At 41.9% G+C, this 25,117-nt stretch overlaps 1 protein-coding gene across 2 annotated transcripts in view; it reads right to left on the bottom strand.

Annotated features, from left to right (window-relative positions):
* The window catches only part of AMOT (angiomotin), a 125,086-nt gene that overhangs the window by 71,696 nt on the left and 28,273 nt on the right, over positions 1–25,117 (bottom strand). The window contains exons 2-3 of one of the 2 annotated variants that reach the window (XM_053699325.1): positions 2,783–2,898; positions 250–1,114 (exon numbers count right to left, since the gene is read on the bottom strand). In XM_053699325.1, the coding sequence (XP_053555300.1) occupies positions 250–1,076 (827 nt within the window). In that variant the 5' untranslated portion in view covers positions 1,077–1,114; positions 2,783–2,898. The remainder of the gene's footprint in view (positions 1–249; positions 1,115–2,782; positions 2,899–25,117) is intronic. The other variant, XM_053699324.1, reaches the window with a different exon arrangement.

The following is a 25,117-nucleotide window of genomic DNA, read 5'->3' as shown; positions in this document are numbered from 1 at the left end:
CTGTTTCACCCCTATAAAGAGACTTATTGCACTTTTATACATTGGTGTTGATGCAATTTGTATTTTTTAATTTCTTAAAAACTATGGAACCAGATAGGATTTTGTCAAATCCAATGATGAATGCAATTAAAACAAACGCATGAGTACAGTTAACAGTTGAACCTATGAAGCACCAAGAATTTTTTGAACACAAAATCTAAAAAAATGAAAACACACACACTAGTAGCGTTTTGCTTTTTTTTCCCCTACCTGGGAGCTCCGTACTCAGGAGGAGGCTGGTATCTGACCATAGGCCCATCAGAACGGTTCTGCTGACTGCCTCTGTAATCTCCATAATGTTGACCAAATTCCTTAGGCTTTCCTTGAGAAGAAAGAGTGTTTTTGAAAGGGTAATCAGGTGGAGGTCCTCTATGCTCCATTCCCTTCTGTCCTCCACTTTGAGAATGATTCTTGTACATGTCATTGGAGCTGGAATTCTTATAGTAATCCCCAGGCTGTGGAGACAGAGGAGCACTGGTGACTGGAGCATGAGCTTTCACACCACTAGTAGCCAGTGACAATTGCATGAGCCTCTCACTTAGAGAACGTACATGGCCTTGTTTGAGGTCCTTTAGACCATCATCCTGATGCACTTTACCCTGGCTTATTCTCTGCACTGTCGGTCGACCCTCAGTTCTCATCTTCTGGTTAGTCACCCCAGTTACATAGAAGGCAGCTCCAACACTGGCATGAGGCTGTCCACGGAAATACTGTGACTGTACCTTAGCTTCCTCATAAGTGGGAAGGTCCTCACTAGTCTGCGCTCTTAATGGAATCTGCTTTTCCATCATATTCTCCACCTGGATCTCCTGCCCTTGAGGTTCCTGACGGGCAGCATGAGGAACCAGTTGGTGGTCCTGGGAGTTAAGTCCTTCGTTCTGACCTCCCTGTCCACCACCGTAAGGATTCACGTTCCCGGTTGCTTGTTGGTGCAAGGCCAACAAGTTGAAGTTCTCATTATGATTTCCGTAACGCAGCTGTTCCTGCAAAAGTCTCTGCAACACTGTGGTGGCTGCTTGCTCTTCCGAAGTCCTCATTTCCAATGGCAGCACCTATGGGTTGGAATATGGACAACCTAAGACAAAGCATTACAAAAGTTTATAGATATAACAAAATAAATACTACACTTTGTGTAATAAAATATAAATAATCAGTAGGGTAGTTGGTTTACTGCTACCGTTTCTTCATTCAATATAAGAAATGTCATACATTGCAGCTTGGCAAAACACCAGAAAGGAGGAAGCTATATCTCCTTAAGTTCTAGTGCCTAACCTTTTGTATTCTTCTACAACATGCATTCCTACCTCCTAAACATGTTTTAAAAGGCTTTTGTATAAAAATTGTGCTTGGTTTACGCTCCCTACACATGCCAAAAAGCAACTTTCACAGCTTGCAAATGCTGCAAACCAAATACCTGGTTTAGGTAACTGGTAGAATCTTGACAACCTTGGTTATACATTTTGCGCTCTCTAGGGAATGTGGAAGAAATCAAGTGGTGTTTAATTTCCTTTGAATATAAAGGAATACAGTCACATTAATATAAAATTACCTTTATTATATTTAAAATGTGCTCAAATAAAATATGTCATTTATTATGATTATTATGTTTGCAATTAGCACTAAAAGCAGCTTATATAAAACTTATTTTGAAAAAATAAAACACTTTCAGTGTTTGTATTGTATGTAAATACTCTTGCGGATTTATAAAATACAGTTGAATACAAATGATGCACTTTGGGCTAAAAGAAGCTACTCCTAGGTGGTAGCCGGGCCATAGAACAAGCCACTGAGCTGCTGTTTGCTCCTGGCAGACTGCTTCTCTTTCCGTATGTATTTGTATTATGACCTAGGGAAAGTCTCCCTAAGGGTGATGGGGAAACCATATGTGAGATATATGGCTACACCTCACTAAAGTGTCCCAAAAGAAGGCTGAAACAATTGTCTGGGGTTGCCATTCCCCTTATTCAGAAGAAAATCTCTTGTTTTTCGGAGCTGGACTGACCTTGTTAGGCGTTGTCAGACTGATATACTACATTAAAAAGAATTCCTCTGTTTAAAAAAAAAAAAAAAAAAAAAAAAAACACAAACATAATTGGGCTAAAATAAGCTACTCCCAGGTGGTAACCAGGTCATAGAACAAGCCACTGAGCTGTTTGTTCCTGGCAGGGTGCTACCCTTTCTGTTTGCACTCTGTCTATATCTACCATAAGTATTTACAGCAAAAATATAAAATATGATCTGACAGTTCATTGCTTTTATTATATAAAGTGAATTTATGTATTTTTAAAGGACCACTAAACACAGTAGAATAGCATAATCAATAAATGCATAATAGAGACAAATGCAAAATAGAGACACATGCAAAAGCATCTAGACTGAATTTCATATGAGCAGTAGATTTTTTTTCTGACAAATGTCAGTTGCATTTTCCTTCCTAATGCATCATGTGACAGCCATCAGCCAATCATAAAATGCATATATGTATATCCTAGAATTCCTGTACATGCTCAGTAGGAGGCGAAGCCTCAAACTGTGGATATAAAAAGAAAGTGCATTGGAAAGTTGTTTAAAATTGTGTGCTCTTAATAATTAATTTTGGTTTGACTGTCCCTTTAATAATAAAGCACAAAAGCAAACTCAAGTAGAATAAAAGTTGAAGTAAGCTTTTAGTCCTATATCAATGGGGTTTTTTGTAATGTGAATTTCAAGTGATCTATTCTGGATCATGATTTAGAAAACATACCTATTTCTTTTTTCCCTCTGGCCCTGTCCACAAGAGTGCTGAAATGTATTTGCTCATTAGGGTGTCTTCAAAAATTCTAGCAGAAGAATTTGTTCTTGTCTTTGCTCTTGGTATGGCTATAAAGGGAAAAAATAATGAATAAAACAAAATAAATGTTTACATATTAAAGGCACATTAAATAAAACATCTTAAGATGGTACTAAAAAAATGTTTTATCATGTGTGGTAGAATAACTGCAGTATAATATAATTTTGTATTATTCCCTTAAAGTGATGGTAAACTCTTCAGCTTTATAAAAACTGATCTGGAATGTTAGTGATATTTTAGATGGAGTGTAATTTATCAGTTATAAAAAAGATGCGCTATAAGTTATAGCGCATCTTTTTTATAAACTGTGAATTTCATATCTATATAAAGTAAAACACAATTTATGCTTACCTGATAAATGTATTTCTCTTGTGGTGTATCCAGTCCACGGATCATCCATTACTTGTGGGATATTCTCATTCCCAACAGGAAGTTGCAAGAGGACACCCACAGCAGAGCTGTAATATAGCTCCTCCCCTAACTGTCATAGCCAGTCATTCGACCGAAAACAAGCCGAGAAAGGAGGAACCATAGGGTGCAGTGGTTACTGTAGTTTAAATTTAAAAATTACCTGCCTTAAAATGACAGGGCGGGCCGTGGACTGGATACACCACAAGAGAAATAAATTTATCAGGTAAGCATAAATTGTGTTTTCTCTTGTAAGGTGTATCCAGTCCACGGATCATCCATTACTTGTGGGATACCAATACCAAAGCTAAAGTAGACGGATGAAGGGAGGGACAAGGCAGGTACTTAAATGGAAGGAACCACTGCCTGTAAAACCTTTCTCCCAAATATAGCCTCCGAAGAAGCAAAAGTATTAAATTTGTAAAATTTTGAAAAAGTATGAAGCGAAGACCAAGTCGCCGCATTGCAAATCTGTTCAACAGAAGCCTCATTTTTAAAGGCCCAAGTGGAAGCCACAGCTCTAGTGGAATGAGCTGTAATCCTTTCAGGAGGCTGCTGTCCAGCAGTCTCATAGGCTAAGCGGATTATGCTTCTTAGCCAAAAAGAAAGAGGTTGCCGAAGCCTTTTGACCTCTCCTCTGTCCAGAGTAGACAACAAACAAAGCAGATGTTTGACGAAAATCTTTAGTAGCTTGTAAGTAAAACTTTAAAGCACGGACCACGTCCAGATTGTGTAATAGACGTTCCTTCTTCGAAGAAGGATTAGGACACAAGGATGGAACAACAATCTCTTGATTGATATTCTTGTTAGATACCACCTTAGGTAAGAACCCAGGTTTGGTACGCAGGACTACCTTATCCGTATGAAAAATCAGATAAGGAGAATCACATTATAAGGCAGAAAGCTCAGAGACTCTACGAGCCAAGGAAATAGCTACCAAAAAAATAACTTTCCAAGATAAAAGTTTGATATCTATGGAATGAAGAGGTTCAAACGGAACTCCTTGAAGAACCAAATTTAAGCTCCATGGTGGAGCAACAGGTTTAAACACAGGCTTGATTCTAACTAAAGCCTGACAAAATGCCTGAACGTCTGGAACATCTGCCAGACGCTTGTGCAAAAGAATAGACAGAGCTGAAATCTGTCCCTTTAAGGAACTAGCTGACAATCCTTTTTCCAAACCTTCTTGGAGAAAAGATAATATCCTGGGAATCCTGACCTTACTCCATGAGTAACCCTTGGATTCACACCAATAAAGATATTTACGCCATATCTTATGTTAAATTTTCCTGGTGACAGGCTTTCGTGCCTGTATTAAGGTATCAATAACTGACTCGGAGAAGCCACGCTTTGATAAAATCAAGCGTTCAATCTCCAGGCAGTCAGCCTCAGAGAAATTAGATTTGGATGGTTGAAAGGACCCTGAAGTAGAAGGTCCTGTCTCAGAGGCAGAGACCATGGTGGAAAGGATGACATGTCCACTAGATCTGCATACCAGGTCCTGCGTGGCCACGCAGGTGCTATCAGAATCACTGATGCTCTCTCCTGCTTGATCTTGGCAATCAGTCGAGGGAGCAGAGGAAACGGTGGAAACACATAAGCCAGGTTGAAAGACCAGGGCGCTGCTAGAGCATCTATCAGTGTCGCCTTGGGATCCCTGGACCTGGATCCGTAACACGGAAGCTTGGCGTTCTGGCTAGACGCCATGAGATCCAGTTCTGGTTTGCCCCAACGATGAATCAGTTGTGCAAAAACCTCCGGATGGAGTTTCCACTCTCCCGGATGAAAAGTCTGATGACTTAGAAAATCCGTCTCCCAGTTCTCTACACCTGGGATATGGATAGCTGATAGGTGGCAAGAGTGAATCTCTGCCCAGCGAATTATTTTTGAAACTTCTAACATCGCTAGGGAACTTCTTGTTCCCCCTTGATGGTTGATGTAAGCTACAGTCGTGATGTTGTCCGACTGAAATCTGATGTACCTCAGCGTTGCTAACTGAGGCCAAGCCTGAAGAGCATTGAATATCGCTCTTAGTTCCAGAATATTTATTGGAAGGAGAGACTCCTCCTGAGTCCACGATCCCTGAGCCTTCAGGGAATTCCAGACTGCACCCCAACCTAGAAGGCTGGCATCTGTTGTTACAATTGTCCAATCTGGCCTGCGAAAGGTCATACCTTTGGACAGATGGACCCGAGATAGCCACCAGAGAAGAGAATCTCTGGTCTCTTGGTCCAGATTCAGTTGAGGGGACAAATCTTTGTAATCCCCGTTCCACTGACTGAGCATGCATAGTTGCAGCAGTCTGAGATGTAAGCGTGCAAACGGCACTATGTCCATTGCCGCTACCATTAAGCCGATTACTTCCATACACTGAGCCACCGAAGGGCGCGGAATGGAATGAAGAACCCGGCAGGAATTTAGAAGCTTTGATAACCTGGACTCCGTCAGGTAAATTTTCATTTCTACAGAATCTATCAGAGTCCCTAGAAAGGAAACTCTTGTGAGTGGGGATAGAGAACTCTTTTCCTCGTTCACTTTCCACCCATGCGACCTCAGAAATGCTAGTACTACGTCCGTATGAGACTTGGCAATTTGGAAGTTTGACGCCTGTATCAGGATGTCGTCTAAATAAGGGGCTACTGCTATGCCCCGTGGCCATAGGACCGCCAGAAGCGACCCTAGAACCTTTGTAAAGATTCTTGGGGCTGTAGCTAATCCAAAGGGAAGAGCTACAAACTGGTAATGCCTGTCTAGAAAGGCAAACCTGAGAAACCGATGATGATCTTTGTGTATCGGAATGTGAAGATAAGCATCCTTTAGATTCACTGTAGTCATATATTGACCCTCCTGGATCATTGGTAGGATGGTACGAATAGTTTCCATCTTGAATGATGGAACTTTGAGGAATTTGTTTAAGATTTTTAGATCCAAAATTGGTCTGAAGGTTCCCTCTTTTTTGGGAACCACAAACAGATTTGGAGTAAAAACCCTGTCCCTGTTCCTCCTTTGGAACTGGATGGATCACTCCCATAACTAGGAGGTCTCGTACACAGTGTAAGAATGCCTCTCTCTTTAACTGGTTTGCAGATAATTGTGAAAGGTGAAATCTCCCTTTTGGGGGGGAAGCTTTGAAGTCCAGGAGATATCCCTGGGATATAATTTCCAATGCCCAGGGATCCTGAACATCTCTTGCCCACGCCTGGGCGAAGAGTGAAAGTCTGCCCCCTACTAGATCCGTTACCGGTTAGGGGGCCGTTCCTTCATGCTGTCTTAGAGGCAGCAGCAGACTTTTTGGCCTGCTTACCTTTTTTCCAGGTCTGGATTGGTCTCCAGACCGTGTTGGATTGAGCAAAAGTTCCCTCTTGTTTAGCATTAGAGGAAGTTGATGCCGCACCTGCCTTGAAGTTTCGAAAGGCACGAAAATTAGACTGTTTGGCCCTAGATTTGGACCTGTCCTGAGGAAGGGCATGACCTTTTCCTCCAGTGATATCAGCAATAATCTCCTTCAAACCAGGCCCGAATAGGGTCTGCCCCTTGAAGGGAATGTTAAGTAGCTTAGATTTTGAAGTCACGTCAGCTGACCATGATCTAAGCCATAGCGCTCTGCGCGCCTGTATAGCAAAACCAGAATTCTTAGCCGTTAGTTTAGTCAAATGAACAATGGCATCAGAATAAAAGAATTGGCTAGCTTAAATGTTCTAAGTTTGCCAAGTATGTCATCCAATGGAGTCGCTACCTATAAAGCCTCTTCCAGAGACTCAAACCAGTACGCCGCAGCAGCAGTGACAGGGGCAATGCATGCAAGGGGCTGTAGGATAAAACCTTGTTGAATAAATATTTTCTTAAGGTAACCTCTAATTTTTTATCCATTGGATCTAAAAAAAAAGCACAACTGTCCTCGACAGGGATAGTAGTACGCTTTACTAGAGTAGAAACAGCTCCCTCCACCTTAGGGACTGTCTGCCATAAGTCCCATGTGGTGGCGTCTATTGGAAACATTTTTCTAAAAATAGGAGGGGAAGAGAACGGCACACCTGGTCTATCCCATTCCTTATTAATAATTTCTGTAAACCTTTTAGGTATTTGGAAAAACATCAGTACACACCGGCACTGCAAAGTATTTATCCAGTCTACACAATTTCTCTGGCACTGCAATGGTATCACAGTCATTCAGAGCAGCTAAAACCTCCCTAAGCAACACGCGGAGGTGTTCAAGCTTAAATTTAAATGTAGAAATATTAGAATCAGGTATCTTTCCTGAGTCATTAACATCACCCATTGACTGAAGCTCTCTTTCCTCAGCTTCTGCATATTGTGAGGCAGTATCAGACATGGTTCTTAAAGCGTCAGTATGCTCTGCATTTTGTCTCACCCCAGAGCTCTCTCGCTTACCTCTAAGTTCAGGTAGTCTGGCTAATACCGCTGACAGTGTATTATCCATGACTGCCGCTATGTCTTGTAAAGTAAACGATATGGGCGCCCTAGATGTACTTGGCGCCATTTGAGCGTGAGTCCCTTAAGCGGGAGTCAAAGGGTCTGACACGTGGGGAAAGTTAGTCGGCATAACTTCCCCCTCGTCAGATTCCTCTGGTGATAAATTTTTTAAAGACAGAAAATGATCTTTATTGCATAAAATGAAATCAGTACATTTGGAACACATTCTAAGAGGGGGTTCCACCATGGCTTTTAAACATAATAAACAAGGAGTTTCTTCTATGTCAGACATGTTTATACAGACTAGCAATGAGACTAGCAAGCTTGGAAAACACTTTAAATCAAGTTAACAAACAAATATAAAAAAAATGGTACTGTGCCTTTAAGAGAAACAAATTTTATCAGAATTTGAAAAACAGTGAAAAAATGCAGTAAATCAAACGAATTTTTTTACAGTGTGTATAATAGGCTAACAGAGCATTGCACCCACTTGCAAATGGATGATTAACCCCTTAGTTCAAAAAATGGATCAAAAAAACAAAATAGACGTTTTTTAACAGTCACAACCAACTGCCACAGCAAGCTGTGGCCCTACCTTCCCCAATAAACGACTTTGGAAAGCCTTTGGGCCCTTTAGAGATGTCCTATAGCATTCAGAGGGCCTTTGAGGGAAGCTGGATGTCACAGTTTGTAATTTTAACTGCACCAACTGTAACTTTTATACTACAACAGTGGAAAACCTCAGGAAACTGTTTCTAGTCAAAATTTAAGCCAGCCATGTGGAAAAAACTAGGCCCCAATAAAGTTTTATCACCAAAGCATATATAAAAACAATTAAACATGCCAGCAAACGTTTTATATTGCAATATCATAAGGGTATTACCCCTGGGAGTAAGCATGATACCAGTCGTTATTAAATCACTGTATTCAGGCTTAACTTACATTAATCCGGTATCAGCAGCATTTTCTAGTGTTTTCCATCTCTAGAAAAAAATTATAACTGCACATACCTGATAGCAGAATAACCTGCACGCCATTCTCTCGCTGAAGTTACCTCATCTGTGTAATCCCCTCAGACATATGTGAGAACAGCAATGGATCTTAGTTACAACCTGCTAAGATCATAGAAACCTCAGGCAGATTCTTCTTCTATTTACTGCCTGAGATAAAATAGCACAACTCCGGTACTATTTAAAAATAACAAACTTTTGATTGAAGAAAATAAACTAGCTATATTTAACCACTCTCTACTACAACATCCTTGCTTGTTGAGAGTTGCAAGAGAATGACTGGCTATGACAGTTAGGGGAGGAGCTATATTACAGCTCTGCTGTGGGTGTCCTCTTGCAACTTCCTGTTGGGAATGAGAATATCCCACAAGTAATGGATGATCCGTGGACTGGATACACCTTACAAGAGAAAGTAAATTATAGCCTATAACTTACTTTTTTTATATAGATATGAAATTCACAGGACACCCACTTCAAAATTAAATTTTTCTGTGAGCTAATGGTTTGAATTGTTGTCCAATCGGCGCTCTAGCTACAATAAAAGTGCCTGATGGTGAGAGTGCTGATTGGAGAACAGTATAAACCTTTAGCTCACAGAAAAATTTACTTTTGAAGTGGGCGGCCTGAGCGCAGGGTATTTGAATTTCATATCTATATTAAAAATAAAGTTTAAGCGCATCTTGATTACAACTGATGAATTAAACTCCAATATAAAATATAACTAACATTCCAGGTCTGTTTTTATAAAGGGGAGAGTTACCATCACTTTAATTCTGAAAATTGTGAGCTTTCCGATTCTTGCTAGAAGTAAAAGTGCAGACAGCAAACATTACACTACTATAATCCAGTCATTGGTTACACACTCACTGACCCATTTGTAATCAATTGTTTCTAACAAGCTTCAGCAGAAATAGAAATCTAGGTTAAAAGATGGCAGCACCCATTGCTATGTGGGCACTATAAAAATGCACTTACTTTTCCAATGTTTAAAACATAATTATGCTTACCTGATCATTTCATTTCCATCGTGGGGAGGAGAGTCCACTGCTTCATTCATCCCTTGTGGGAAATAAGAACCTGGCCACCAGGAGGAGGCAAAGACACCCCAGCCAAAGGCTTAAATACCTCCCCCACTTCCCTCATTCCCCAGTCATTCTGCCAAGGGAACAAGGAACAATAGGAGAAAAATCAGGGTATAAATGGTGCCAGAAGAACAAAAATGAATTTAGGTCCGCCCACCGGAGAACGGGCGGGTGTAGTGGACTCTTCTCCCCACGATGGAAATGAAATTATCAGGTAAGCATAATTTATGTTTTCCATCTAAGGGGGGGGGGATAGAGAAGTTAGAGGCCCTCTGCGCCTTCCAGAGTACACAACAAATAAAGACAACAACATCTTTCTAAACTCCTTAGCTTGAAGATTAAAACATCAAGGCTCGAACCACATCCAGATTATGAAGTAACCTCTCCTTCGAAGAAGAAGGGTTAGGACACAAGGAAGGAACCACTATTTTCTGGTTAATGTTAAGACTCCAAACTACCTTGGGAAGAAATCCCAAAACCAGTTTTCAGAACTGCTTTATCAGCATGAAAAACCAAGTAAGAAGGCTCAAATTGTAAGGCCGCCAACTCAGAGACTCTGCGTGCCGATGCAATAGTAAATAAACCACAGGACCTTCCATGAGAGAATTTTAATGTCCAGGTCATGCATAGGTTCAAACAGAGCCCTCTGCAAAACCTCAAGCACCAAGTTTAAGCTTCAGGGACTAGCTGGATTCCTGAAGACCATTTTAATCCTAACCAGGGCCTGAACAAAGGACTGAATGTCAGGAAGCTCCGCAAGCTTCTTATGCAACAGTACAGATAAAGCCGATATCTGTCCCTTTAGGGAACTGGCAGCAAGACCCTTATACAGATCATCCTAGAGAAAGGCCAAAATCCTAGATACCTTGACCTTGTGCCATGGGTATCCTCGTTCCTAACACCAGGACAAGTAGGTCCTTCACACCTTGTGGTAGATGTGTCTAGTGACTGGCTTCCTGGCCTGGACAAGACTGTCGATCACTCTCTCCGAAAAACCTCTTTTGGCTAAGACTAGGCTATGCGTTCAATCTCCACGCAGTCAGCCTCTGAGAATCAAGATTTTGATGTAGGAAAGGACCTTGAACTAACAGATCCTTGCGACGAGGTAACTTCCTATCAGTTCCGCCTGGGGATCCCTGGATTGCGACCCGTATCTAGGTAGCTTGCAATTAAGTCTGGACGCCATGAGATCTATTTCTTGTGTCCCCCATTTGCTGCAGATCTCTGCAAACATCTCGAGGTAGAGAGACCATTCCCCTGGATGAAACATCTGTCTGCTCAGAAAATCCGCTTCCCAGTTGTCCACACCCAGAATGTGGATCGCTGAGAGCGAACAATTGTGAGTCTCTGCCCAATCCATAATCCGAGAGATACTTCCCTCATTGCTAGGGAGCTTATGTAAGCCACCGAGGTGATGTTGTCCGATTGGAATCTGATGAACTGGAACGACCCCAGAGGGGCCAAGCCTTCAGAGCGTTGAATATCGCTCGAAGTTCTAGAATATTTATAGGTAGACTTGATTCCTCTTGAGTCCATCTGCCTTTCTGGCATCCCAAACGGCTCCCCATCCAGAGACTCACATCCGTGGTTACAATCTCCCAGGATGGTCTCAGGAAGGAAGTCCCCTGAGACAACTGGCCCGGTCGGTTCCACCAAGACAGGGGCTCCCTCACCGGTCTGTCCAAAGATATCTGTTGGGACAAATCTGAATGATCGCTGTTCCATTGTCTCAACATGCTAAAGAGGACTGAGGTGGAACCTGGCGAAGGGGATGACATCTATGCTTGATACCATGAGCACGATTACTTGGCCACAGATGCCCTGCAGGATGTCTGTAGGGCTAGACAGTTGGACGCAAGCTTGCAACGTCTCTGGTCTGTCAGAAATATCTTCATTGCCGAAGAATCTAGTATCGTACCCAGGAACTCCACCCTGTTGCTGGGGACCAATGAACTCTTTACTTCGTTTATCTTCCACCCGTGGGACCGAAGTAGACTGAGGAGAGCTCTCGAATGATCCTCCGCCAGACTGTAGGATGGAGCCTGGACCAGGATATCGTCCAGATACAGAGCCACTGCAATCCCTCTGGCTCTCGCTACTGTGAGAAGAGCTCCCAGAACCTTTGTTAAGACTCTTGGGGCGGTCGCCAGATCAAACGGAAGGGCCACAAACTGGAAGTGCTGGTCCAGGAAGGCAAACCTTGGAAATTTGAAGTGATCCTTGTGGATTGAAACATGAAGGTAAGCATCCTTCAGGTCTATAGTCATCATGAATTGCCCCTCTTGAACCAGGGGCAAAATTGACCTGATCGTCCCCATCTTAAACAATGGGACAGACAAAAACTTGTTTAGGGCTTTGAGATCCAGAATTGGACAAAACGTGCCTTCCTTCTTTGGGACCATGAAAAGGTTGCAATAATACCCCAGACTTCTTTCTGCCAGAGGAACTGGTACGATTACCCTGAGAGATGAGAGATCCCTCACACACCCCAGGAAGGTGTCTCTTTTCTGGTCTTGAAGAGATGTTTGACAGGAGGAACCTGCCTCTGAGCAGATACGATTTGAAACCTATCCTGTACCCCTGGGTGACGACCTCCAGTACCCAAGGTTCTATAACGTCTCCCCTCCAGGCCCGCGCAAAAGCAAAAAAAAAAAAAAAAGAAGGAGATAGTCTGCCCCCTACCTGGTCCAAGGACAGGCCGGGGGCCGCCCCTTCATGCCGATATTGACTCGGCGTGCTTCTTGTTCTGCTTGGATTTGTTCCAAGAGCCCTTGGATTGCTTAGATTTTGCAGAAGGCTGCTGGCGCTGAGACTTGTCTGCACGAAAGGGACGAAAAGTAGAACCCTTAGGTTTGGCTTTCTTATCCTGAGGTAAGAAGGCACCCTTGCCCCCCATGACTGTAGATATGATAGAATCCAGGCCCGGGCCAAACAAAACCTTCCCCTTAAATGGTAGGGAAAGCAAGCAAGACTTAGACATGTCAGCAGACCACGATTTGAGCCACAGAGCCCTGCAAGCTAAAACCGAAAACCCAGACATCTTAGCATTCAGGTCAATAATCTGCATGTTAGCATCACAAATGAACGAATGCGCCACCCTTTAGGCTTTGATTCGATCCAAAATCTCATTGAGGGGGGTCTCCACCTCGACCATTGCTGATAGTGCGTCACACCAATAGGTAGCCGCACCAGCCACTGTAGTGACTGTGGCCGCCGGTTGGAAAACAAACCCCATCAGTTGGAACATCTTCCGCAATATGGACGCCATCTCTTTATCCATGGGTTCCTCAAAAGAGGAGCTATCCTCAAGCAGAATGGTTGTTCTCTTCGCGAGCGTAGAGATCGCACCATCCACCCTAAGGACGGTTCCCCACAGTTCAAACTGCAAGTCCAGAATGGGGAAAAGCTTCTTAAAAGAAGACGAGGGAAAAAAAGGGCAAACCCAGTTTCTCCCATTCATTCTGAATAATGTTCGCCATTTTGATAGGAACCGGGAAGGCCTGGGGCACTACCTTGTCCTCGTAAAACCTATCCAGTTTAGGGATCGAAGGTTCCTCTGGGAGTTTCGGTTCCGGAACCTCCAGCGTAGCAAGCACTTCCTTCAGCAGGAAACGCAAATGCTCCCTCTTTAAATTTAAAATCTGGTTCCTCCACGGTCAGAGACCTAGAAGTAACCGATTTCGACCCAGAAGCGACATCCTCCGATAAGTCGGAATTGTCCTCCTCAGCGGATAATATGTCAGATATATCCAGCGGAGTCAAAGACCTCAGGCGGATAGCAGTGCTGTGCCTTCCGCTAAGTAGGACAAGGCATCTCATTTATAGCCGCAGAAACCACCGTCTGAAACTGATTGGTGAAGTCTGGAGGCTAAAGGGCCCCTCCAGTGGGAGGGTTAGTAGTGCCCTGGGGTGTAATTGGAGTAATCGGAGATGCTTGTAGGGAATGCACCTTGCGGGACGGAGAACCCTCAGAGGTGGACGTCTCAGTCGTACTAAATACTTTATTCTTTTTGGAAGTAGTAATATTGTCATAACATGTGGAACAGAGCTGTAACGGCAGTTCCACTGGAACCTCCTCACAGTATACACAGTTAGTAGGTTTAGATAAAGGAGGAGTATCCTCCAACATATCAGAGTCCTCCATACATTGCACCTTTATTACAGACTTGATTATTGATTAAATGGCACCTTTATATCCCAAAGGCTGGGGCACTCACCACCTCCTAAGACCCGGACTACAAGAAACGGCTTTCGTCAACACAGGTTGAGAAAGAGGAAGTTACTGAGGCTACACCCGGTCACATGGACATGCAGGACCGCCCCTGCACTGAGCGAGAGACGCACCAAAAAAGCCTGCCTCAATCTCTCTCTAACTGTTCCACGCTGACAGAGCCTCATTTCACACAAGTTCAGTAAAAAACACAATATACAATATTCTGTATATTAAAATCCCCTTCCGAATATATATATATATATATATATATATATATATATATATATATATATATATATATATATATATATATATATATATATATATATATATTGTATATAATGAAACTATATCACCAGAATCAACTCCGTGGAACAGGAACATGGCCCTTCAAGTGTGACAGGTTAGTAGCGTCGCTCCTGACATGGACTTGAGAGAATAAAAAGCAGGCAGCGAAACTCGTCAACGCTGTATGAGTCAGGATGGTTTCGCAGAAGAACTCCCCCTGCGTCTACGGACTAACTTTCACCCATGCTCTCACTGAGAGGCTGACAGGACTACTTAAAACTCCAGTCCTTTTGCTTAAAGTACTACCCTCCATAAGAGATTACTCTGAATCTTCCGACACTTCTCTGCCAACCTCCTGTGACGAAAGGCAAAGAATGACTGGGGGATGAGGGAAGTGGGGGAGGTATTTAAGCCTTTGGCTGGGGTGTCTTGTCCTCCTCCTGGTGGCCAGGTTCTTATTTCCCACAAGTGATGAATGAAGCAGTGGACTCTCCTTTCCTTTAAATGGAAATAACCTTAATAGAATACATTTATTTTATTCTCATGATAATCTTTGCTTTGAATAAACCTGTGCTTAATTTCCCTTAAAAAGATACAAACTGTACATTAAAACATCTATTATTGTTTATGTAGAACACTTATCACTATTGTAGGTACCTGTAGTATTGAATAATTTCCACAGTATTAATGTGTTTTAACTTTTATACAGATAAGACAAAATGTACACAAATGCTTTTGAAGGGAGCACAACTAAAATAATTTATACTATACATTATTTCAAGTTTGCAGAAAGCTATACAAGAGGTTGAACTGGACAGCAAACAATGAGTTAAGTAGCTTGATTGCCAGGAAAAGATAACTTCCTGGTATGCAAGCTTGATTTGAGTCTCTCTGGTATGCAGGCATCTGCCTTCTATTATGGTGCAAAATAAAAATGCCCCAATCAGACCAAGCAAGTTTTTTTTTGGGGGGGGGGGGGGGGTTATTTTACACCCACTGGGTTACATACTCTATTTAAAAGCCGTCACATGATCACCAATTTGAAAGTGAACACATACAGCAATAGGGAGTTCTGTACTTCCCGTTGACATACATAGGCTTAAAAGGGACACTGAACCCAAAAAATTTTATTCGTGATTCAGATAGAGCATGCAATTTTAAGCAACTTTCTAATTTACTCCTACCGTATTATCAAATTTAATTCATTCTCTTGGTATCTTTATTTGAAATGCAAGAATTTAAGTTTAGATGCCGGCCCATTTTTGGTGAACACCCTGGGTTGTTCTTGCTGATTGGTGGATAAATTCATCCACCAATAAAAAAATGCTGTCCACAATTCTGAACCAAAAAAAAAAGCTTAGATGTCTTTTTCAAATAAAGCTAGCAAGAGAACAAAGAAAATTTGATAATAGGAGTAAATTAGAAAGTTGCTTAAAATTGCATGCTCTATCCGAATCACGAAAGAAAAAATTTGGGTTCAGTGTCCCTTTAATAAGAACATCTACTACAAATCTTGGTGGAGAGGTACATGCCTCTGCAGACTTCACAAAAAATGTTTTAGAAAGGAATATGCATTTTAAAATAAATACATTTGAAAATTAAAAAATAGGTCTGAAGTTTCCTTATGTAAAGGAAAAAAGAAACAAAATGTTCTTTTATTGTCTGAAACACAAAAAACACACCTCAGGTCTGAAGCTCTCACCTTGAAACAGAAAAAAACCCCATAATTTATGCTTACCTGATAAATTTATTTCTCTTGTAGTGTATCCAGTCCACGGATCATCCATTACTTGTGGGATATTCTCCTTCCCAACAGGAAGTTGCAAGAGGATCACCCACAGCAGAGCTGCTATATAGCTCCTCCCCTCACTGTCATATCCAGTCATTCGACCTAAACAAGACGAGAAAGGAGAAACCATAGGGTGCAGTGGTGACTGTAGTTTAATTAAAATTTAGACCTGCCTTAAAAAGGACAGGGCGGGCCATGGACTGGATACACTACAAAAGAAATACATTTATCAGGTAAGCATAAATTATGTTTTCTCTTGTTAAGTGTATCCAGTCCACGGATCATCCATTACTTGTGGGATACCAATACCAAAGCTAAAGTACACGGATGATGGGAGGGACAAGGCAGGAACTTAAACGGAAGGAACCACTGCCTGTAGAACCTTTCTCCCAAAAACAGCCTCAGAAGAAGCAAAAGTGTCAAATTTGTAAAATTTTGAAAAGGTGTGAAGCGAAGACCAAGTTGCAGCCTTGCAAATCTGTTCAACAGAGGCCTCATTTTTAAAGGCCCAGGTGGAAGCCACAGCTCTAGTAGAATGAGCTGTAATCCTTTCAGGGGGCTGCTGTCCAGCAGTCTCATAGGCTAAGCGTATTATGCTCCGAAGCCAAAAGGAGAGAGAGGTTGCCGAAGCTTTTTGACCTCTCCTCTGTCCAGAGTAAACGACAAACAGGGCAGATGTTTGACGAAAATCTTTAGTAGCCTGTAAGTAGAACTTCAAGGCACGGACTATGTCCCGATTATGTAAAAGACGTTCCTTCTTTGAAGAAGGATTAGGACACAATGATGGAACAACAATCTCTTGATTGATATTCCTGTTAGAAACCACCTTAGGTAAAAACCCAAGTTTGGTACGCAGAACTACCTTGTCTGAATGAAAAATCAGATAAGGAGAATCACAATGTAAGGCAGATAACTCAGAGACTCTTCGAGCCGAGGAAATAGCCATCAAAAACAGAACTTTCCAAGATAAAAGTTTAATATCAATGGAATGAAGGGGTTCAAACGGAACTCCCTGAAGAACTTTAAGAACCAAGTTTAAGCTCCATGGAGGAGCAACAGTTTTAAACACAGGCTTAATCCTAACCAAAGCCTGACAAAATGCCTGGACGTCTGGAACTTCTGCCAGACGCTTGTGCAAAAGAATAGACAGAGCAGAGATCTACCCTTTTAAAGAACTAGCTGATAAGCCTTTGTCCAAACCCTCTTGGAGAAAGGACAATATCCTAGGAATCCTAACCTTACTCCATGAGTAACTCTTGGATTCACACCAATAAAGGTATTTACGCCATATCTTATGGTAGATTTTCCTGGTGACAGGCTTTCGAGCCTGTATTAAGGTATCAATGACTGACTCGGAGAAGCCACGCCTTGATAGAATCAAGCGTTCAATCTCCATGCAGTCAGTCTCAGAGAAATTAGATTTGGATGATTGAAAGGACCTTGTATTAGAAGGTCCTGCCTCAGAGGCAGAGTCCAAGGTGGAAGAGATGACATGTCCACTAGGTCTGCATACCAGGTCCTGCGTGGCCACGCAGGCGCTTTCAGAATCACCGATGCTCTCTCCTGTTTAATTTTGGCAATCAGTCGAGGGAGCAGAGGAAACGGTGGAAACACATAGGCCAGGTTGAAGAACCAAGGAGCTGCTAGAGCATCTATCAGCGTTGCTCCCGGGTCCCTGGACCTGGATCCGTAACAAGGAAGCTTGGCGTTCTGGCGAGACGCCATGAGATCTAGTTCTGGTTTGCACCAACGAAGGACCAGTTGAGCAAACACCTCCGGATGGAGTTCCCACTCCCCCGGATGAAAATTCTGACTTAGAAAATCCGCCTCCCAGTTCTCTACGCCTGTGATGTGGATCGCTGACAGGTGGCAAGAGTGAGACTCTGCCCAGCGAATTATCTTTGAGACTTCTAACATCGCTAGGGAACTCCTGGTTCCCCCTTGATGGTTGATGTAAGCAACAGTCGTGATGTTGTCCGACTGAAATCTGATGAACCTCAGTGTTGCTGAGGCCAAGCTAGAAGAGCCTTGAATATTGCTCTTAACTCCAGAATATTTATTGGGAGTTTCTCCTCCTGAGTCCACGATCCCTGAGCCTTCAGGGAGTTCCAGACTGCGCCCCAACCTAGAAGGCTGGCATCTTCCAATCTGGCCTGCGAACGGTCATACCCTTGGACAGATGGACCAGAGAAAGCCACCAGAGAAGAGAATCTCTGGTCTCTTGATCCAGATTTAGTAGAGGGGACAAATCTGAGTGATCCCCATTCCACTGACTTAGCATGCATAATTGCAGCGGTCTGAGATGCAGGCGCGCAAATGGCACTATGTCCATTGCCGCTACCATTAAGCCGATTACTTCAATGCACTGAGCCACTGACGGGCGTGGAATGGAATGAAGGACACGGCAAGCATTTAGAAGTTTTGTTAACCTGGACTCCGTCAGGTAAATTTTCATCTCTACAGAATCTATAAGAGTCCCCAAGAAGGAGACTCTTGTGAGTGGTGATAGAGAACTCTTTTCCACGTTCACTTTCCACCCATGCGACCTCAGAAATGCCAGAACTATCTCTGTATGAGACTTGGCAATTTGAAAGCTTGACGCCTGTATCAGGATGTCGTCTAGATACGGAGCCACCGCTATGCCTCGCGGTCTTAGAACCGCCAGAAGTGAGCCCAGAACCTTTGTAAAAATTCTCAGGGCAGTAGCTAACCCGAAGGGAAGAGCTACAAATTGGTAATGCCTGTCTAGAAAGGCAAACATTAGGAACCGATGATGATCTTTGTGAATCGGTATGTGAAGGTAAGCATCCTTTAAGTCCACTGTGGTCATGTACTGACCCTCTTGGATCATGGGTAGGATGGTCCGAATAGTTTCCATTTTGAATGATGGAACTCTGAGGAATTTGTTTAAGATCTTTAGATCCAAGATTGGTCTGAAGGTTCCCTCTTTCTTGGGAACCACAAACAGATTTGAATAAAAGCCCTGTCCTTGTTCCGTCAGCGGAACTGGATGGATCACTCCCATTACTAGGAGGTTCTGCACACAGCTTAGGAATGCCTCTTTCTTTATCAGGTTTTCTGATAACCTTGAAAGATGAAATCTACCTTGTGGAGGAGAAGCTTTGAAGTCCAGAAGATATCCCTGAGATATGATCTCCAACGCCCAGGGATTTGAACATCTCTTGCCCACGCCTGGGCGAAGAGAGAAAGTCTGCCCCCCACTAGATCCGTTTCCGGATAGGGGGCCGTTCCTTCATGCTGTCTTGGGGGCAGCAGCAGGCTTTCTGGTCTGCTTGCCCTTTTTCCAGGACTGGTTAGGTTTCCAGGTCTGTCTGGAATGAGCAACAGTTCCCTCTTGTTTTGAAGCGGAGGAAGTTGATGCTGCTCCTGCCTTGAAATTTCGAAAGGCACGAAAATTAGACTGTTTGGCCTTTGATTTGGCCCTGTCCTGAGGAAGGGTATGACCCTTACCTCCAGTAATGTCAGCAATAATTTCTTTCAAGCCAGGCCCGAATAAGGTCTGCCCCTTGAAAGGAATGTTAAGTAATTTAGACTTAGAAGTCACGTCAGCTGACCAGGATTTAAGCCATAGCGCCCTACGCGCCTGGATGGCGAATCCGGAATTCTTAGCTGTTAGTTTAGTCAAATGAACAATGGCATCAGAAACAAATGAGTTAGCTAGCTTAAGCGATCTAAGCTTGTCAATAATTTCATCCAATGGAGCTGTATGAATGGCCTCTTCCAGGGCCTCAAACCAGAATGCCGCCGCAGCAGTGACAGGCGCAATGCATGCAAGGGGCTGTAAAATAAAACCTTATTGAATAAACATTTTCTTAAGGTAACCCTCCAATTTTTTATCCATTGGATCTGAAAAAGCACAACCGGGATAGTGGTACGCTTTGCTAAAGTAGAAACTGGTCCCTCCACCTTAGGGACCGTCTGCCATAAGTCCCGTGTAGTGGTGTCTATTGGGAACATTTTTCTAAATATAGGAGGTGGGGAAAAGGGCACACCGGGTCTATCCCACTCCTTGCTAATAATTTCTGTAAGCCTTTTAGGTATAGGGAAAACATCAGTACACACCGGCACCGCATAGTATCTATCCAGCCTAAACAATTTCTCTGGAATTGCAACTGTGTTATAGTCATTCAGAGCAGCTAATACCTCCCCAAGCAATACACGGAGGTTCTCAAGCTTACATTTAAAATTAGAAATCTCTGAATCAGGTTTCCCCGAGTCAGAGACGTCACCCACAGAATGAAGCTCACCGTCCTCAAGTTCTGCATACTGTGACGCAGTATCAGACATGGCTCTTACAGCACCTGCGCGCTCTGCATCTCTCCTAATCCCAGAGCTATCGCGCTTGCCTCTGAAATCAGGCAATCTAGATAATACCTCTGACAGGGTATTATTCAAGATTGCAGCCATGTCCTGCAATGTAATCGCTATGGGCGTCCCTGATGTACTTGGCGCCATACTAAAGTGCGTCCCCTGAGCGGGAGGTGAAGGTTCTGACACGTGGGGAGAGTTAGTCGGCATAACTTCCCCCTCGACAGAATCCTCTGGTGATAATTCTTTAATAGATAAAGACTGATCTTTATTATTTAAAGTGAAATCAATACATTTAGTACACAATCTCCTATGGGGCTCCACCATGGCTTTCAAACATAATGAACAAGTAGATTCATCTGTGTCAGACATGTTTAAACAGACTAGCAATGAAACTAGCAAGCTTGGAAAACACTTTAAAACAAGTTTACAAGCAATATAAGAAACGCTACTGCGCCTTTAAGAAACACAAAATTTGCCCAAATTTGAAATAACAGTGAAAAAAAAGCAGCTACACTAACGAAATTTTCACAGTGTATGTAATAAGTTAGCAGAGCATTGCACCCACTTGCAAATGGATTATTAACCCCTTAATACCAAAAACGGAACAACAATTGACAAAAAACGTTTTTAAACAGTCACAATAACTGCCACAGCTCTACTGTGGCTTTTTACCTCCCTCAATACGACTTTTGAAGCCTTTTGAGCCCTCCAGAGAAGTCCTGGATCATGCAGGAAGAAGCTGGATGTCTGTGTCTGTATTTTTTGCTGTGCAAAAAAACGCCAAAATAGGCCCCTCCCACTCATATTACAACAGTGGGAAGCCTCATGGAACTGTTTCTAGGCAGAATTCAAGCCAGCCATGTGGAAAAAACTAGGCCCCAATAAGTTTTATCACCAAACATATGTTAAAAACGATTAAACATGCCAGCAAACGTTTTAAAATACATTTTTATAAGAGTATGTATCTCTATTAATAAGCCTGATACCAGTCGCTATCACTGCATTTAAGGCTTTACTTACTTTGGTATCAGCAGCATTTTCTAGCAAATTCCATCCCTAGAAAATTATTTTAACTGCACATACCTTTTTTTGCAGGAAAACCTGCACGCCATTCCCCCTCTGAAGTACCTCACTCCTCAGAATATGTGAGAACAGCAAATGGATCTTAGTTACTTCTGCTAAGATCATAGGAAACGCAGGCAGATTCTTCTTCTAAATACTGCCTGAGATAAACAGTACACTCCGGTACCATTTAAAAATAACAAACTTTTGATTGAAGAAATAAACTAAGCATAAAACACCACAGTCCTCTCACGACCTCCATCTATGTTGAGGGTTGCAAGAGAATGACTGGATATGACAGTGAGGGGAGGAGCTATATAGCAGCTCTGCTGTGGGTGATCCTCTTGCAACTTCCTGTTGGGAAGGAGAATATCCCACAAGTAATGGATGATCCGTGGACTGGATACACTTAACAAGAGAAAAAAAAAAAAAAAAATATATATATATATATATATATATATATATATATATATATATATATATATATATATATATATATATATATATATATATATATACACACACACATACATATATATACACATACATACACACTCAATTTTAGTTCCACTGTAAACGATAAGAAGTTCAATGGTTCAATAAATAGAGCCGCATTTTACCAAGACACACATCTGTTTACCAAAAAAAAAAAATCTTACATTAGCCGAGAGACATTGTGTTAAATCTTACGTTAACTCAATATAAATACCGATAAAACTCCACTGGTAAATATTAATATAGATATGAAACGTCCACCTTTGAAGTTTTAGCCTCAAGACGGCAAATGATCTGGACGTCTTCAAACTGATCATTAAGCACAAATCCCAAAAGCTGCGTGTCTTGACATACAGTTATAGTCAAAAGGCCAAAAGTGGTTATTTCAAAGCAACACATAGCTCAACTTTCTACTCAGATTACATAGAATACTGAGAGAGACATATTATATTTAACCTTTCACCTCCCCGTCTCTAAAGACAATGTATATTGTTTAATTTACCTCTGACCTTTGCTCATGTTGTAAGGTAACCATGATGAATTGAACACTTCCAGTGACATAATACCTCATCCACAGCTTGTAACTAAGAAAGTGGAGTGTATAGAAACTTACTTTAATGTCCCAGAAAGACACTGATGGAATATCTGAGAATGAGATGCAAATTATGTTTCCTGGAACCAGTAGATCTGCATGTTTCTAACCTTAGTAACTCATGTAGTTTCACTTGCATTCTGCACAAAACATTTAACCTGCCAAGGCCCCTCTACATTTGATTGGGTGCCCACGCCCCAATATGGTCCCTGGATACATCTATGCCTCAAATTAATGATCACTTTGCTATACACACACACGTTAAAAATGTGCAAAGTAGAAAATATATGAACCATTTAAAGGGACATTAAACTACTTGGGTACAACAGTTGCAGTTACTACTAGGCCTGTTCATTTGTGCCTTTCTGCCTCAAACAAATGCTGAAAATGGCGGCTGCATTTGACAGTTTTTGGAGCTGGTTTATACTTGTGAAAGTGCAACACACGAAGATGTTGACTTGCACAGATCTCAGTGTGTTGCACTTTCACAAGAAGGAATCCGGCTTTGAAAATTTGCAAATGCAACTTGCAGCCGCCATCTTCGCCATTTGTTTAGTCCAGAAAGCCACAAAAGCACAGGTTACTACTCACCATGATATTGCTTTTCCGCTTGTGTCTGCAGCTCTATTCAAGAGACTTTTATATTAACCCCTAATGAAGCTCTGTATCTTTACACTGAGAGCTACCATCATTACCTAATATTTACATTTGGTCCAGTACATGTATATACATAGAGCTCCACAGTTTTTTCTTACCTATAGATCTATTACTAAAGCTGATTCAGGATTATTTTTGCCAATGACAAGGCAGAATACAAGCCAAGCCTGCATTGTTAAAAGGAAAAAAAAAATCCCACATCGTTCATTAAACAATTCAAACCCTCCCCCTGAGATAATTTTCCCGCTCTTGCAGGGGAAGAGCAAAGTTCAGTAGATTTCTTTAGAGCAGATATGGGGGGGGGGGAGCTGCAAAGACAAGTGTCACATCTAATTCTTCACTTGCTTTGTATTTACAAAATGTATGACACAGCTATTAAAAAATAAACATCTTAAATCAACGTGTGCGACAGGGACACCAAGCATTACCTTTGTATTATAAAATATTATGTACTCAATTACATCACAGTTGTTTGTAATAGTAACACAAATATTTATTAAATATAAAGATTTTTGTCTTCAGTACTAGTCATTATAATGGACAGGGAAGTCAAAATAAAAAAAAAATAAAAAAAACTTTCATAAAAATAATTTTTTAAAAATTTTAAATCACAATTTACTTTTTTTTTTTTTTTTTTTTTTAAAGCATCTTTTCTTGAAACTTGGCTTTGTTCCATGAGCGCATACTGAGGTAAACTCAGGAGTGTACAAAAAAAGTGTTTGAAATACTCCTGTCATATTGCATTCCACACACATGAATATTTCATTTTGGCTTCCATTACTTTTTTTAGACTCCATTTTGAATGAGAATTAGAAGCCTGTATTTAGAACATGCAGGTGTATAGTTCGATAAGCATTTAAGCTTGTTAGAAATACCTTTGGACGGCTATGTAAGCGACAAGGCAGATCCAGCTAATCCTGAGCAGAGCAGCTCTAGTGTTCTCAGAGAATGCAGGTAATGGAGGGTGTGGTGGGGAACAGGTGTATGGATCCGGGCCAGCTCTCCGCCTGCCCATACCAAACACACTGAGTCACCTCAGCAAAGGCAGCAACAGACTACAGTCATGTGGAACATGAAGTAATTCTTCCTGCAACCCACAAACAAAGCCTTTTGCTATTCATGCAGACATACTAACTAAGGGAAGGCAGGGCCTTTTTTGCAGGTTCCTCTTATGTGAGACCAGACCCTGCATAGTATGGAACATGGGCCTCTGGGAAACATCCTGTTTCTTCACTGGTGCAAAAGATTCTGCTCTGCTTGTTTAATATGGCTACAACAAGCTCAAGTTCACAAGGAATAAAAAGAATGTGCTTTAAAGAGGGGGAAGTCTCTCCTCAGAGAGATTACCAACAGGTTATTAACTTCCACAGTCAGGAGATGCCCTGGAGTGAAGAAAGGTCACAAGAACAGTACTAGTTAAAGGGACGTTAATGTTAGGGCATCTTAAAATTGCACAATTGCTTGCAGAGAACCATGTTTAACTCCTGAAAAGGGTTTAATCGTGTAGTTAAAGTTATCTCCAGAGCAGCAGACCTCTAATGGTATTTGCTGAACATCAAGTAAACCAATGAAAGAGGCATGTTTGTAGCAACCAATCAGAATGTCTTGTAATTACCAGGTGTTCACTGTCCCTTGAAGCCTGCCTATTTATACTTTTTAAAGGATACCAAAAGAACAAAGAAAAAAAAATTGCATGCTCTCTCTAAACCATCGAAGTTTAACACTGAATTTCATGACCCGTTAAAAAGGGAAGAATTGTAACAGCTTATAAATTGGAACCATTTTTTGACAAAAATCTAGATAATACACAAACATTATGGGCATTATGGGCTCCCGCATTAATTGCGCTAGAAGTAATCTTTTTGCGCTTCAGATGTTGTGATTAA

Source organism: Bombina bombina, chromosome 1, assembly GCF_027579735.1.
Source record: "Bombina bombina isolate aBomBom1 chromosome 1, aBomBom1.pri, whole genome shotgun sequence".
NCBI classification, from domain to species: domain Eukaryota; kingdom Metazoa; phylum Chordata; class Amphibia; order Anura; family Bombinatoridae; genus Bombina; species Bombina bombina.
This window is presented reverse-complemented; position numbering and strand designations above follow the sequence as displayed.